Source organism: Dipodomys ordii, unplaced genomic scaffold (genome assembly GCF_000151885.1).
Source record: "Dipodomys ordii isolate 6190 unplaced genomic scaffold, Dord_2.0 Scaffold104, whole genome shotgun sequence".
Classification (NCBI taxonomy): Eukaryota; Metazoa; Chordata; class Mammalia; order Rodentia; family Heteromyidae; genus Dipodomys; species Dipodomys ordii.
Genome location: NW_012267320.1, coordinates 1,105,403 through 1,120,909, shown reverse-complemented (window position 1 = coordinate 1,120,909; position 15,507 = coordinate 1,105,403). Strand labels below are relative to the sequence as shown.

The 15,507-nt window shown below is 47.3% G+C and overlaps 2 protein-coding genes across 2 annotated transcripts in view; one reads left to right on the top strand and one right to left on the bottom strand.

Moving 5' to 3' along the window:
- Sim2 (single-minded family bHLH transcription factor 2) overlaps positions 1–6,088 on the top strand; it is a 45,617-nt gene extending 39,529 nt beyond the window's left edge. The window contains exons 11-13 of the mRNA XM_013027426.1: positions 140–415; positions 568–715; positions 6,069–6,088. Coding sequence (XP_012882880.1) covers positions 140–415; positions 568–715; positions 6,069–6,088 — 444 coding nt within the window. The remainder of the gene's footprint in view (positions 1–139; positions 416–567; positions 716–6,068) is intronic.
- Hlcs (holocarboxylase synthetase (biotin-(proprionyl-CoA-carboxylase (ATP-hydrolysing)) ligase)) overlaps positions 6,002–15,507 on the bottom strand; it is a 161,501-nt gene continuing 151,995 nt past the window's right edge. Inside the window, exons 7-11 of the mRNA XM_013027420.1 lie at positions 14,905–14,972; positions 12,723–12,883; positions 10,840–10,954; positions 8,680–8,893; positions 6,002–7,167 (exon numbers count right to left, since the gene is read on the bottom strand). Of these exons, the coding sequence (XP_012882874.1) occupies positions 6,993–7,167; positions 8,680–8,893; positions 10,840–10,954; positions 12,723–12,883; positions 14,905–14,972 (733 nt within the window). The 3' untranslated portion in view covers positions 6,002–6,992. The remainder of the gene's footprint in view (positions 7,168–8,679; positions 8,894–10,839; positions 10,955–12,722; positions 12,884–14,904; positions 14,973–15,507) is intronic.

Sequence of the window (15,507 nt, the reverse complement as noted above, 5' to 3'; positions counted from 1 at the left end):
GCTGCGGCCCCGGCACCCGGACCCCGCCGCCGCCTCGCCACCCGGTGCCCCGCGGCCGCACTACCTGGGCGCCTCCGTCATCATCACCAACGGCAGGTGACCCACCCGGCCATCACCACCAAATCTGCCTGTCCATCAGCAGCAGCAGGTGACCCATCACCAACAGCAGGTGACCCGCCTGGCCATCACCACCAAACCTGCCGGTCCATCAGCAGCAGCAGGTGACCTGCCTGACCATCACCACCGAGTCACGACCAAACCTGTCTGCCATCATCATCAACGGCAGGTGACCCGTCAGGGTATCACCACCAAATCACCACCAAACCTGCCTGTCCATCATCACCAACGGCAGATGACCCGTCTGGATATCACCACCAAGTTGCCACCAAACCTGTCCACCATTGTCCAACGGCAGGTGACCTGCCCAACCATCACCACTGAATCACCACCAAACCTACCCAGCCATCATCACCAGTAGTAGGTGACCCACCCTGCCATCACCACTAAACCTATCCAGCCATCATCACCAATGGCACGTGACCCATTCGGCCATCACCACAAATGCAGGTGACCTTCCTAGCCATCACCAATGCAGGTGATGTGCCAGGCCACCACCACCAAACCTGCCCAGCCATCGTCACCAAACCTGCTGGGCCATCACTGCCAAACCTGCCTGGCCATCGCCAAACCGGCCCAGCCATCATCACCAATGCAAGTGAGCTGGGTGCAGGGCGGAGCGCAGGGAGAAGCCATAGGCCGGCCTTCCCTCGTTCCCATCTCACCAGGTCCAGGGGTGGAGAGGGGCGAGCTGCGTATGCATGAGATGAATTAATTTATACAGAGACAACTATTTTAATAGAACTCTACAGCTTTTTAGAACCTAAGAGGTCATCCATGCTGCCCGTGGAGAGGATGGAGGCTGGGGAGAGGTTAACCACCCAACCTGGTTTCCCAGAGGATTCAGCTCAATACCTTCCTGTCCAAGCAGCAAGCTCAGGTGACCCTGTGTCTGGGGGACACTGTTGCCCTCAGTCTGGAATCACAGTTAAGGCATCTTGCCTTGTTCTAATGCCAAGTAATGGATTAGGCGAGGCAGCTCTGCAAATACACACTTCAGGAAACTGCAGGCCGGAAGGAGGGAGACTCCCGTCCCTTCCCTTGTTTTTGTGCCAGCCCTGGGGCTTGAACTCTGGGCTTAGGCACTATCCCAGGCTAGTGCTCTACCACTTGGGCCACAGCTCATTTTGCTTTTTGGTGGTTCATTGGAGATAAGAGCCTCATAGACTTTCCTGCCCAGGATGGCTTCAAACCATGATCCTCAGATCTCAGCCTCCTGAGAAGGTAGGATTACAGGCATGAGCCACCAGTGCCTGGCTCAAAGCCCTTTTTGATGATTCCCTAAAGGAAAAATGTGATCACGCCCCCTCAATCACAACAACTCCGTGGTCTTTAGAATTCACTCATAAATCTCATTAAAAAAAATGAATCCTTCACTGCAAAATCAATAAGCCAAGACTGAGGGGTGAATATCCAAGCTCTTATCAAGCAGCTTTTACCTTCCCCCCCCCAACTCCTGAAGACACCAGGAATAGCACCTTCAGAATATATTGAATAAGCATTAAATGCGAGAAGATATATATAGGCAGATATTTTATGAGAAGGGTCCCGTCCAGCGCAATCCCGTGGTGAAGAGGCCCAGGCCCTCACAGACCGGTGATTCTCTAGGCTTGTGTTTTGTTACAAGTAGTGCTAATATAGTTACATGGCATGTGCAATATGGGCGAGCGTCCATGAACTGCACCTTGTGGCAAGAAGCGTGTCAGGTGCAATGAGAATGACATAGACGTTAGCCATTTTCTACATAGCAAGAGAGCTTCCTCGAGCATGGCGCTGTACCAGGTGAACAGAGACTCTTTTATAAAGCACCAGCAGTGTTTAACAAAATAATAAACTTCCATTACTTGTTTCATTTTTTTTTTTACTTTTTCCTTTAAAAAAAAATGTCACCATATAAAAAACTTATCTGACTTGGATAGAACCAGAACCAAAACCTTTTTGACATTTGTTCCACACTACAAACACTAAATCCTAAAACAAAGCAAAAAAAAAAAAAAAAACACTACCAGTTTAAGAAACTATCTCCACTGTTTGGAAGGAAAAGAGGTTAAACTCAGCCTTCTAGAATCAAAGTGTAACTAAGTGTTCTCCAAGTAAGACGCCTCCATACGTCCCTCAGGGAGGGCTTTATGGCAGAGGGTGGAAACTGGCAAATTTAGGGGTGTCATTCATGGCAAGGACTGGGTGACGGTGTATGTGCACACCTGCCCTGCATCCTACAGGGGTGTGTACACCTTCACTATGTCTCGGGTTTGCTCTATGATCGTGAGTTTCATAATTAAGTCATGATCATAGGAAGGTGTAGGTTTGACTAGTGAGAGACATGACCAAATTTTTCAATGAAATTCTGCAATGTTTTAGCATCTACCTGGTTATTAACCTCTGGTACTGTTTACAAGAACAATCGACTTCTAGAGCACTTTATAATAGCAAAGGTAACTGCAGGAAAAAAAAGCAAACAACCCATGACTATTACAGATTCAATATGAAAATGTAAATAGACTGAAAATGAATGCACAAATGTACTGGCAAAATAAAACGTGTACTGGTGGTTTTCCTTGCTCAAATAAACACCACAGTTTGCTTAGAATTGTGAAGGTAGAAAAGGAAGATTCCTCACAAAAGCAAGCCGGCTGCCCTTTGAAAAGTTGCAGTTACCATGGCTACCTATATTGTTACCTTCACCTTCAAGATTCTGCATATCCAAGCCGGGCTAGCTTTTCTTGACTTCTGTAAGGCTCTGTCAGGGGAAAGGGAGCATTTCAATAAATATGCCCCTCTTTTGACAAAAAAGAAAAAAAAAACTGGTAGTGGGCCCTAACATGTACCATGTTGACAAAAATGCTCAATCAAAGGGATTTGAGACCTAAGCCCAATTCAAGCTTGCTTCGGGCCTCCCAGGGAAAGGAATTCCTTTATATTTCCTGGAAGCCCTATTCTAGAAAAGCCATTCCTTTCATACTTCTGTGTGAAGGGTATGAAGGGCTCTGAGGAAATCTGTACAACTTGAATTCTCCCTACCCCCACCCTTCCAACCTTTTCAAAGTATCACCAGCCAATGGATCCCCTCTCCACCCAGATGTGTGTGTGGGGGTGTGGGGGGTGCTGGGGTAGGTCTCAACGGCCCCTGTATAAAGTCTACTCAAGTTCTCTCATTTACTGGTCCTCTTGAGACAGCTGAGGTAGGCTATAGCTGCTACCAATAGAACAGAATCAAAACCACATTTCAAATAAATGCTATCTAAAATGAATCGGTAAGGTTGATTCTGCACTCCAATAGGATCTAGAAGGCTCAAATCGAGTCAAAAACATTTTTGACAAGCTGGTGTCAGTGGCTCACGCCTGTAATCCTAGCTACTCAGGAGGCTGAGATCTGAGGATCGTGGTTCAAAGGCAGCCTGGGTAGGAACGTCTGTGAGACTTATCTCCAATAAACCACCAGAAAACCAGAAGTGCTGTGGCTCAAGTGGTAGAGCACTCTCCTTGAGAGCTCATGGATAGCGCCCAGGCTCAGAGTTCAAGCCCCACAATGGACAAAATTTTTTTGACAAGAGTTGAGCAGTAGTTTTCACAAAATAAGAGAAATTCTCAAGGAACAGAATATTGACAGGACAGGTCACTCTATTCCCCATCTCAGTTAAAGGTTTGTTTTCACGTTAGGGCCTTTATCCTCTGGAATAATTTTTTTTTTGACACAAACTGCCTAAAAATAAAGCACTAAAACTGCAACACACTAAGCTTCTTAGTACTTAGAAATATACACTCCTATTATGTAGAACATTTTTTTGTAAAGAAAATGCATTTAAATTTTAAATAAAAAATACCATAACCCAAAGTAATCTTATATCTTTAAAACCAAAATGTGTGGCAAAAACAAGAATGAGCCCAAACCATAGAGAAAAATCTGAAAAGTTTTATTTTGGTAGACTTGCTTTTTTATTAAAGGCATTGGTTTAAAATTATTCTTTTCAGAGAAGATTCTTTGAACAGCCTTAAAAAAAGCCAAAGTTTACATTTAAATTCATCTCAAAGACCACAGTGATGTCTGCCTGCACGGCAGTGGGGGGGGGCGGGTCTCAGGCCGGCGCATCCAGGGCTGTGGGAGGGGCTGCGGAAGGGCTGCTGCTCTTCCTACTGGCCAGCGTTCCGCCCTGCATCCTGGCCTGGGCAGGTACCTGCTCTGGTCAGGTCACAGGTGCCATGCAGTGAGCGCCAGAGGATGAACCCTCCAGCTTCCCTCCCAGCCTTGGGGCCATGCAGTTATTGCTGTGTCCTATTTGAGTTCAGGGGATGGAGGGGTGACTTACCTGTTCCCAATACAGCAATGCAGAGCCTTTAAACAATGAATAATCCAAACTGAAAAGTGCTCACAGGTCCTGAGTGTAGTGGCCATATTTTAAAGATTATGAGAAGACAAAAGTTTCTCTTAAGGGCTGGGAAGGTGGCTCGGTGATAGAGCGCTTGCCTTGTATGCACCACATAAGCAAAAAGAAAAAAAGCTGGAGGGGGCACTGTGGTTCAAGTGGTAGAGCGCTAGCTGAAGAGCTGAGGGACAGCGCCCAGGCCCAGAGTTCAGGCTCCACAACCAGACCCCCCCCCAAAAAAAAGTTTCCCTTAAGACTTTAAAGCTCCTTGAGATCTGAGATTCAGGGTACCCAAAATTAGACCCCACCTCGCCCCACTACAGAGTGTGGGAGTGACATAACAGGCAACTGGACCTGCATCGTCCAATGCCTGCACTCCTTCATGCAGACTAAAGAGTCTTTGGTTCACGTGAGGAGAATCCAGGTTTCCAGGAAATGTCACGTATCACACAGCCTGGAGTCTGTCTCCCTCGCAACAATGGGTGCTGGTCCAGGTGAGGCCCCTTCAGTGCGCCTCCCCTGTGCAGGACCGCCACCCACTCCAAAACAGCCACGCCGCCTTCGTTTTCGTTTACAGAAAGGGAATTCAAATGATAACATTTTTCCCCAAAGCAGAATTTTCCAGAATAGTCCTCCAGCTTAAAATAAAACATGGCATGTCTTCCATTAAATAACCCCCCAAAGTAAGAAAGAAACTCTGGCTCTGAGAGATGGTTTGCCTTCTATTCAAAGTTGGAGAAGTGGAACTTGCCACATTAGCCTGGACATCTTCGCCTTGAAGACCTTCTGCAGACCTCCCGAGGGGGAGCTCATTCTGTAATTCTGGGTGGGATGGGTGGGCTCTTATTTAAACTTCACTAATTCCATACGAATACCTGGACATTTAGAAAGTGGATTTTGGGGGGAGACAGGGAGATGTAAAAGGCCTTATTAAAAAAAGGGGGGGACTTTTGAAGTTCTTTTAAAGTTCTATTTCTAAAAACATGTATCAGTTGGTGTACTTAATGGAACATGTTATTTTTTTTTCTTCCTGTGGGCTTTCCATGCCTGGCTAAAAGGTGGACAGATTTTCATGCTGAAAACCACAAACTTCTAGAATTAGCCTAACTATGTAAGTCCCAGCAGTTCCAGGCGGGGCTAGTTCTCAATGCGGATTCTGTCCAGAGCCGAGGGGCCGCAGGGGCCAGCAGTGAGAGGAGGGTACGGCAGTTCAGGCCTCAAGGCTGGGATGTCTGGGCACCACTGTGAGCGTGCATGTGCTGCACGGAGCAGGCAGCACGTGTGCAACGGCTTCCTTTGTTCTGTCACGGAGACATCCAGCACATCAGATTTTGAACGTCTTCTTGTAAAGCCACACATGCACACAAACACATGCAGGTATGTGCACACAGGCACACGGATACCTGTGCACACATAGCACGTGCACACATCCACACACAGCATGAGCTCGCTCCACACACTGCACACCCACAGCACTCACATGCACACACGCAGGCACAGATGTGCACACATTGCACACACAGCATGCACACGCACCCCCTTCACGCTGACAGCACCCCTCATGGCTCTCATCTGCTGTCTCTATAGTGGTGGCTGGGCTGTCGTGACCCGGCATGGTGCTGTGCGCTCCTTCCACACAGTGCTGTCTTTGGGGCTCCTACATTTGCACGGAGAGCCGAGGCTGCCTTCCTTGCATGGCCGGTGTTTGGGCCAAGCATCCATCCCTGCTTCCAGGAGATACCCATGAGGCTGTGTGGGTCTGGAATGAGGCCTATTTCCTCAGAACATGCAGTAAGTCAGAACATGAGAAGAAGGGCTCCTAGAATAATGCCGAAGGCAGGGATTTCCTCGGTGAGCTCATGCAGCCCCGCCAGCTAGTCCCAGCTCTGTGGCACTTAGATGTGTGGTCCGACTTCCTCAGCTGACTTAACTCTAGAAGTCCACCTTTTTCTTTTCCTTATTAACCCCCAAAGAAAACAAGGCCTGAGCACCTGTCTGTCGGTATGCTCTGGTGGAAGATGCCGCTCTGGATGCGCGCGAGCGGCGATGCTGCGCCTGTGCGTCACGCTGGCCTGGCCATCTTTTGATTGTTTTCTTTTAGCAGTGTGGCAGGGTGAAGGCTTCCACCTGTGATTTCCACCATTAAAAAATTCCCCCCAAGAAACACAAATCCAAGCCCAAAGGGGGAGAACAGTTTCATACCTAAAGTCTCACCAACTTTACCTAAACTAAATCTACCTGTCAGTCTTCCACCCAGACCCATCTTCAAACAGCCCATAAAGTGGCAACTATAAAACAAACCTAAAAACCCAGGGGAAAAAAAGAAGAGAAAGAGTTAACAAATAAATGACATGAAGGAGAAGAAATCCACAGGTCTCCGTGAGCTTTCCGGTCGCCGCTGGGGAGGGAGCAGAAGCAGAATGCCTGCAGCGCACTGAGCTCACAGCCAGCCAGCTGGAGCATCGGAGGAGGCAGCCTGTACCGCGCTGGGGTGGAAGGCTTGCGCTGCTGCTACCACCGCTGCTTGGGCACAATGAGGTTTCTCAGCATGTCGAAGGAGTTGCCATCTGGGTGCACTGTCACGATCCTGCCGTCTTCCTGATGAACCTGCAGGAACCCGGAATCATCGAGGCCCACGATGGATACCTGTGGCCCCTCGGTGCTCCCCAGCCGGACTTGCTGACCACTGGAAACCAAGAATACTGGGTCACTGGTTATGTACCACTGGAAGGCTGGGGACAAGAAGTTGAGTGATTACCTTACCCAGAGGGCCTGAGATTACGTGCAGCCCAGCCTGACACTGGACCTCATCTGGTTCATGGGAATTGTTTTTTGTTTTTTAGTGCTAGCAGTAGGGTTTGAACTCAGGACTTGGGTGCTGTCCCCGAGCTTTTTTGCTCAAGGCTAGTGCTCTACTACTTGAGCCACAGCTCTACTGGCTTTTTGGTGGTTAATTGGAGGTAAGAGTTTCCTGGACCTCCTTGCCTGGCCTGTATTCAAACCACAATCCTCAGATCTCAGCCTTCTGAGTAGCTAGGATTACAGGCACGAGCCACAGGTGCCATCTAAGAGAATTGTTTTAATAACAACTAAATTACACTAGGTTTATAGCTGAGACTGAGGGTATGTAGGCTGAGTTGAAAGGGAACATTTTATCTTGTAAAAGAAAGCTGTTTTGCATGAACCACAAAGGGAACTCATTCTGATCCTGCTGTTTTTTTCCTTTGAAGATTTTTCACATGTACCTGAAAAGTTATATCCTTAACAATGTTCAAAACAGATAAGTAGCTTTATAAGCAGCTCAAACCTACAAATAAGTTTAAAGAAGAGTACAATAAACTTCATATTCTCTTCATTGAAACTCTCACCAAATAATACGTTATTTGCATTCTTTCTTGCCACACGCATTTCCCCATCTTTTAAAGATGTTTCAGATTCCAAAATTCTTTCTCCCTCCCTCCTCTCTTCCCCCCTTCTACTCTCACTTTGCCTTTCTTTTTCTGCGATACTGAGAATTGAACCCAGAATTGTATTTTGTTTTTGAGACCTCTAACTCATGAGCCTGTCTGCACCTCCTGGATAGCTGGGATTACAGGTATGTGCCACTGTTCGCAGTTATCTTGACACTTTAAATATGAAATATTTTGACTATTTAAATATTAAAGATTTTAGTATGTGTCTCCAGAGAACAGGAACAATCTCCTACAGAATCACTCTCCCATCACCATCCTCTAAAAGTGCAACCTTGAGACAGAAACATCATTAATGGCGTCCACTTGGCTTCTCCATCATGGAGGTGAAAATAATTATGTGGTCTGGTACCAGTGGCTAACACCTGTAATCCTAGCTACTCAGAAGGCTGAGATCTGAAAATCGCAGTTTGAAAGCCAGCCCAAGGAGTAAAGTCTATAAAACTCTCATTTCCAATTCACCAAAAAACTGGAAGTAGAGGTATAGCTCAAATAGGAGAGTGGCAGCCTTAACCGAAAAAGCTCATGGACAGCACTCAGGTGGAGTGAAAGCCCAAGGGCACGTGCAAACACACACACACACACATACACACATACACACATACACACACACACACTCAGGTCAGTGCTCCATCCCTCAGTCCCTCATTTTAAGACACTGAACTACTGACTTAATGAAGTAAAAAATACAGGAAATTTAAAAGAATGAAGACTAAGCAAGCACCAACCTGTGCAACCAGTACTTATAATAGAGGGGAAGAATGCTCTGGGGTCCTTCGTCCTGAAACGTGTGCACCAGTTTCTCCAGCATAGTCACAGCCCGAGCGATGAGACAGTCAGCTCTGAAGGGCTTCAGTGCTGTCTTATGCTGCTTGTTGTGTTCTGTGATGAGGTCGTTGATGCAGATGGTAGGGTTACTGTTGGTCACGTTAAATCCAAAGCCTGTGCGCGCGCACACAGACACAAAAGTGAGAGAATGAGCAGCTTGATATTTCCAAGGTATCACAACTTCACAGCCTGTGAGAAGCGAGAGCTTGCTGCTGCTGGTGTTGGTGAGGGGCGAGGACTGTACCCAGCATCGCGCTCTACCACCGAGCTACATCCTCAGCCCTAAGGTTCCAGTTTTGATTATAAACTTACTGTTTCCTTGTCTTCCTTTCTGGCCACTGAGAGTGTAACATACCTTCCTTTACGCTCCTCCTCTATTATTCTTGTTCAAGCAGGGGCCATCTCAACCATCCCACAAACAATTTGGAAGAAAAATAGAAACAGAGCCACATTCAATGGAACCTCTTAGTGTTGTTTCTGAATTAATGATTGCCCCTGTGGTCTAGCCAAGAACTGTAGCTCTGCCCTAAGCCGATACAAAACACAATCTCGTTTCTTCTCCTACTGGAATGATAGAACACAAGCTTGAAGACACAGAATTTGACCCAAGGCTTCATGGGTAAACTCTGGGTTCAAAGATTGTGTCCTGGCACATCTCCTGAATATATCTCTTAGTACTTTTTCCTTGGAAGCCCTGGGTATTGACGAGACACTGCCGGTAAGAAGATGGACGCATTGAGCGTGGTTTTGCTTTTTCAGGTTTCAAAAGCCAGCCTGTAAGGAGTGTGCCAGAGGAGCATGTGCATGGGCTCCTCCGAGCTGGTTAACTACCATCACCTTCCTCAGAGCACGGCTGGCCCCTGCAGTGGGCAGAGGGGCCCGGCCAAACTCAGGTGTCTTTACCAAGGACAAGAAGACAGCAAGAAGTAGGCCACAAGGCTGTCATGTTTTCCTTTCCTCTAGGGAGAAAATCCCAGCAGAAGTCACAACTGAAGTCATGTGGTAACGCAGTTTTTCTGTAAGTGTTCACCATTTTCAATATATAAAGGGAAGCATTTAAATATAATGGGAAGACACTTTTAAAAATAGCCGTGATTAAAAAAAAATATATTGGTTATAGGCAGAGCATTGGTGTCTCATGCCTGTGATCCCAGCTACTTAGGAGGCTGAGATCTGAGGACTGCAGTTCAAAGTCAGCCTGGGCAGGAAGTCTGTGAGACTCTTATCCCCAATTAACCACCAAAAAAGCCAGAAGTGAAGCTGTGGATCAAGTGGCAGAGCACCAGCCTTGAGCAAAAAGGCTGAGATAGCACTCAAGCTCTGAGTTCCAGCCCTACTACCAGCATGAAAGATTAAAGAAAAAAAAGAGGAAAAGGGAAAGGGGAAAGGTCCAGTCACATGCCAGCTGGAAACCGCTGGCAGCACGAGCCTTGTGTTCTTCAGCTGGCATTTCTAACACATGCAGTGTTTTTCTGTCTGGTCCTGATTTCTGAATTCCCATTAGACTGTGTGGCATTTGGGGGAGGCTGGCTGTGGAATAGCCAGGGACCCACAAACCTCTCAAGCTGCCTCTGAATCATTCCTTGCCTGATCTGCCTGGGCTGAGTGGAAGCATGGGATTCTTCACCCCACCTTGGTTAGCCACGGTCAGCCTGGAGCAGGCCTGGAAGGTTACAACAAGGCAATCTTTCAAACTGCAAAGGTCAGGCTACAAATACAAGGCCAGTGGCAGAACTGTTTTTAAAATTAGCTTTCTTATTGTTTATTTTCACATTTCAGATTGGAATCAAAACAGGGGGGGGAGAAAGGTAGAAAAAAATACTTATTTTTGGAGGTATCCATCTGGTGTTTCCATGGCCACAGACAGGAAGTGTGGACCATGGGGAGGGCTTTCAGCCAATCAGGCCCTCTACACAAACACATCACCCTGGAACGCTCAAAGGAAAGGCTCTCTGCACATCACCTGCCTGGGCAGGCGTGCATGCATGCGTGCGCCATTTGAATTTTTGTTCTTTATTAATCTAAAAAAAATGCTGGTGTGGAAAGGCTTAAAAACTTACCAATAAGTATATAAAATGTTTCTCCTAGGAGTGTTGAGTTAACCAGAACTCCACCAATCTTCATGAGGTCACTGTAATAAATATCGTTGGGCCACTTTACTCGTAAGTTGATATCCTAAAAGAAAACCCATACATTAATAAAGCAGTATCAGGGCATAGAGAGGCCTGATGAAGTCATCCAGCAAAAAGGAAGACAAGCAGAATACTCTAAAACTAACAGAACATGGGCCTTATGCTCTCTCTTTTTTTCAGAGAGCTAATCACTTTTGGGGGACAAATTAATATTAAAGTACCTGATAGGGTTAGGAGGTTAAGAGGCATATTCTAGAACAAATGTAACATAAACTCAGCATTTTCCCTTGTCCCCATTTGTTTCTCATCAACAAAATCACATTCTGAAGATGCTGGCCTTGTGAATGATGGGCATGAATTGTCTCTGTATTCCCCCACCCCCATGGAGTTCCAATCAAGTTCAAGGACCCTCAGGGTTCTCTCCCTACAAGAAGCTTATGCACTTCATTTTCCTTTCCTCAATCATTTATTCCAACAGATGCTACAATCCTTGGATGTATAAAGAACTGCAGTCAGTAGCTGGGGTGGGGGGGATGTAAAAGAAATCCTGTCTTCAAAGAGAACTTCTCTTTGAAGGGAACTGTGGGAAACAGAATGGGGCACATGCAGCTCTGCTTCAAAGCAACCTGCATTAAGATCCTGCAGGAGGGAAGAGGCTCAGCTGGGGAAATCAGGGAAGGGCACTTGAGCTAGGCCTCAAAGGATGCATACAAACACACACGATGCAGAGAGAGAATCTAGAAATGGTGGTGCATGTCTATAATCCCAGCTTCTCAGGAGGCGGAGAGAGGAGGACTGAGGTCTCAGGCACTCGACAAAAGTGTGAGAACCTATCTGAAAATAAAACTAAAAAGTAAAGGGACCAGGGATGGCAAGGGTCAAGTGCCTAACCAGCACAGGGCCCTGAATTTAACCCTAAAAATGATGCAGAGAGGGAGGAATGTGTGGAAAAAGGGAAAGGTTTGAGGCCCAGCAGGGAGGCCCAGGACCTAAGGAGCAGCAGGGCTGCTGGTAGGCGCTCAAAGGCCCTGATTTGTGCACTGACGGTGACATCCAGCTAAGGACAAGTTGGCACCCAGTGAAGGCCATACAAGATGGGAACCTGCACGATGGAATCTATGTCAACCTTCTGATAGCTGATCCATGTGGCCGAATGGGCTCTGTTCCAAAACAACTGCAAATCAAAATAAAAGTCACTCCGTATGGTGAGACCCACCTGTATGTGGGAAGGGCAGGAGCTGTGTTGGGCGCTGCTTCGGGGCACCATGGGTGCAAAGCTCCCCACCTGCCTCCAGCCTGTGTCCGCGCACCTGGCACAGCCTCTGCATACAGCAGGAGCTCAGAGAATGCACAGTGAATGAACTGATAGGCTCAAGGTAAAAGTCAAAGCCATGAAGATGATAAACAGACATTTAATTTAACCCTGTTCTCAGGCTTAAAAATGTTTTCACCCACCAAGTGCCAGTGACTCATGCCTGTAATCCTAGCTATTCAGGAGGCTGAGATCTGGGCCATGAAGTGCATGCAAATCCAAGAGACTCTTATCTCCAGCAAAAAGCCCTAAGTGAAGGTGTCGCTCAAGTGGCACAGCTTTGAGTGGAAAAAGCCTAGCAAGAATGCAAGGCACTAAGTTCAAGCTTCAGTAGTGACAAAAAAAAAACAAAAACACAAGACAAAACAAAACCCCAAGATCATTTTGGTGCTGACTTATGCAAAGAATGCACCAATGATGCAAACATACACTCCAAATAACAAGCCACGTTCCACATGCCCGAAAGGCCTGTAAAGGGAACCGGCTGTACTGTACATACCTGATACTTGGGCGTGGACCGCACTGCCTCCACCACAGCCAGGGACATCAGGTGCTGGACAAAAGGAATCCTCTGCCCCAGCTGGGACCTCAGCGGGATGGAGATCAGCAGAGTAGAAAGGGCACATCCTACTGGACTGAGCCAGGCGTTCGGTCCCCGTCCTGAAATACAGGCCTGTTATGGCTCAGCCAGGTGTTCGACCCCCACCCTGAAACACAGGCCTGTTGGGAAGCTGCTGATGGAGCCCAGGAACACAGCCAGGTGCTCTGGGTCAGAGTGGCCATGGGACAACCATCGCGCTTGAGTCCACCTGGGCTTAGTAATATTTCTGAATATTCTGAGACAAATTAAAAAATAGAAAGGTGCTTTAAAATTTGATGCTCTGTGGCTGAAAAAGCTGCTAGCAGCCGGGCGCTGGTGGCTCATGCCTGTAATCCTAGCTACTCAGGAGGCTGAGATCTGAGGATCAAGGTTCAAAGTCAGCCCGGGCAGGAGAGACCGTGAGACTCCTATCTCCAATAAACCACCAGAAAACCAGAAGTGGCGCTGTAGCTCAAGTGGTAGAGCGCTCGCCTTGAGCTGAAGAGCTGAGGTACAGTGCCCAGGCCCAGAGTTCAAGCCCCACGGCCGACCAAAAAGCTGCTAGCATAACTAGTGTGACTAGCGTAATATGACAGAGTAACGTGACTAGCGTAACATGACTAGCATAACGTGCTAGTATAGCGCTCTGTGTCTGTGGGCATAGTATTTGTGCCTTGCTGATGAAATCTCAAGTTCCATTCTCAGCAGATGATCATGGGGCAGGAATGGAAATTCTGGAAAATGGGTGCTGGCTATACAATATACTGACAACTAGACCTGCATATCTTACTCCTTTAAATTAAAAGAAAAAAAAAAACCTAGGGGCTGGATGCAGTTGTAATCCTAGTTACCTGAATGGCAGAGATCTCAGTTCAAAGCTGGCCTGGGCAAAAAGGTGATGAGACTTCATCTGAGTCACTAAAAGCTGGGTATGATGAGTGCACATCTGTCATCCAGCTATGCAGGAAGGGTAAAGAAGGGGGATCGGGATCCATGCAAGTCTGGGCACAAATGCAAGACCTCATTTGAAGAATAACTAAAGCAAAAAGGTGGAAGGTATGGTTTAAGTGGTAGAGTGCAGGCCAAGATCACAGCCCTTGAGTTCAAACCTTATAAGTATCACCAAAAATGTTTTTTTGGTGTTAAAGATGGAACCCGGGGCTTCATGCACTTGTTAAGTGTCCAAATCCTGAGCTGCATGTTTTAAATCTGCTATGGTCTGTGGATATTACCTCCAGAGCTGTTTTTAGAAAGTGACCTCTGACACCCACTGAGTTGTTTGTCCTAAAACCTGAAGCCAGACCAACACAATAGGAGAGGTATAATGAACCCAAGTTTGTTTAGAGTTTTTTTTTTTTAATCTACAATATCAAATACCACAGAGTTTGATACAATCCTTCTTTTCCTCTTTAGGTTCAAGGGAAAGAAGAGGAAAACAGGAGACTCCTTACTCCTCTGCTTCTGAGAAGCCATGAGGGTTTCCCAGCTGACGTTCTTGGGCGGCCTGGAATCGGCTGAGGTTTGGGAGGGCAGGGACTGGCAGGGCTCTGTGACAATGCTCCCTCTGACCCCTGTCACCACCAGCACCGCCCTGGGAAGAAAGCGCCAAGTCACCTCCCAGAGCAGCGTTCAGCATCTCCCTGGTCACTTGGTGATGGGTACTGTCAATGCCCCTCTGCATGTACATTTCAAAGCAGTCTAAGGAACAGCCAACAAGAGCCTCCTCCAAGTGACACTACAGATACATGGAGCCCCTCCAAGAGGACCTCCTGGGAAATAAATGTCTCTAGAACTGGCTTAGTCTCAAGCTGCGAAGCCCAGGACATAGGAGAGAATGTAGAGACTGGGCACTGAAACCATCACCAGCAAATGCTGAGTGGCTCACACCAAGCAGAGTATGAGCGGCGCCACGCTCTCCCCGCAGCTCTTCCCAAGGTTCTTCCTTCCCGTTGGCTCTGTTTCAGCAGCAGGCCATGAAAGCAGCAAAGCTCCCCACTTCAGTCTTCTCAGGCTACCCTCCCTCAGACATCGGGCTCTTTGGCTACTAGAATCACAGATTTGGGGAAAGAAAAATAACAGCAGATAACAAAAGACGACTGACCTTTGCCCTGGGTCTGCCGGACTGCAATGGCGATTAAACCCATTTCCTGGGGCATCTCAAACATCAACCTAGGAACGGTGGGAAAAACTGGTCAGCCAGAACAGGGCCATGCTGAGGAGGGACCAGGGGCTCAGAGAGAAGGCGGTGGGGTTGGTGTGAGTCAATGCCCCAGGAAGGGCAGGCGGGGTTTTAACAGGTGGCAGGGATGTGCAGCCCGGAGGGACAATGACCTGGGACTGCAAAGGGAAGAAGCAGACACCACTTAAAGGCAAATAAGTGTGTGAGGAGCTGCGGTTCAGCTTACTGAGACCTGGTCAGATAGCTTTCCTTTGGAATATTCTGTCCCTTCTTTCTCGGCTCTTGTGCTACTACGTTGTACCGTCTTCAAGTGACAACAGGCAATTCCTGACATTTGTTTCTACTTACGGAGCCTTTTCTGTTCAAACACTAGTCTACAACCGTAGCAGAAGTTTCTGATTATTCAGGAAACCAATCCGGTGGTAATAAAGCTGTTTAAAAGGCCCACTATCCCCTGAGAACTAATTATGTTTTAACTGTAGTAAATAAATCCACACCTTCTGAGAACTCACGAGAACCTTGGAT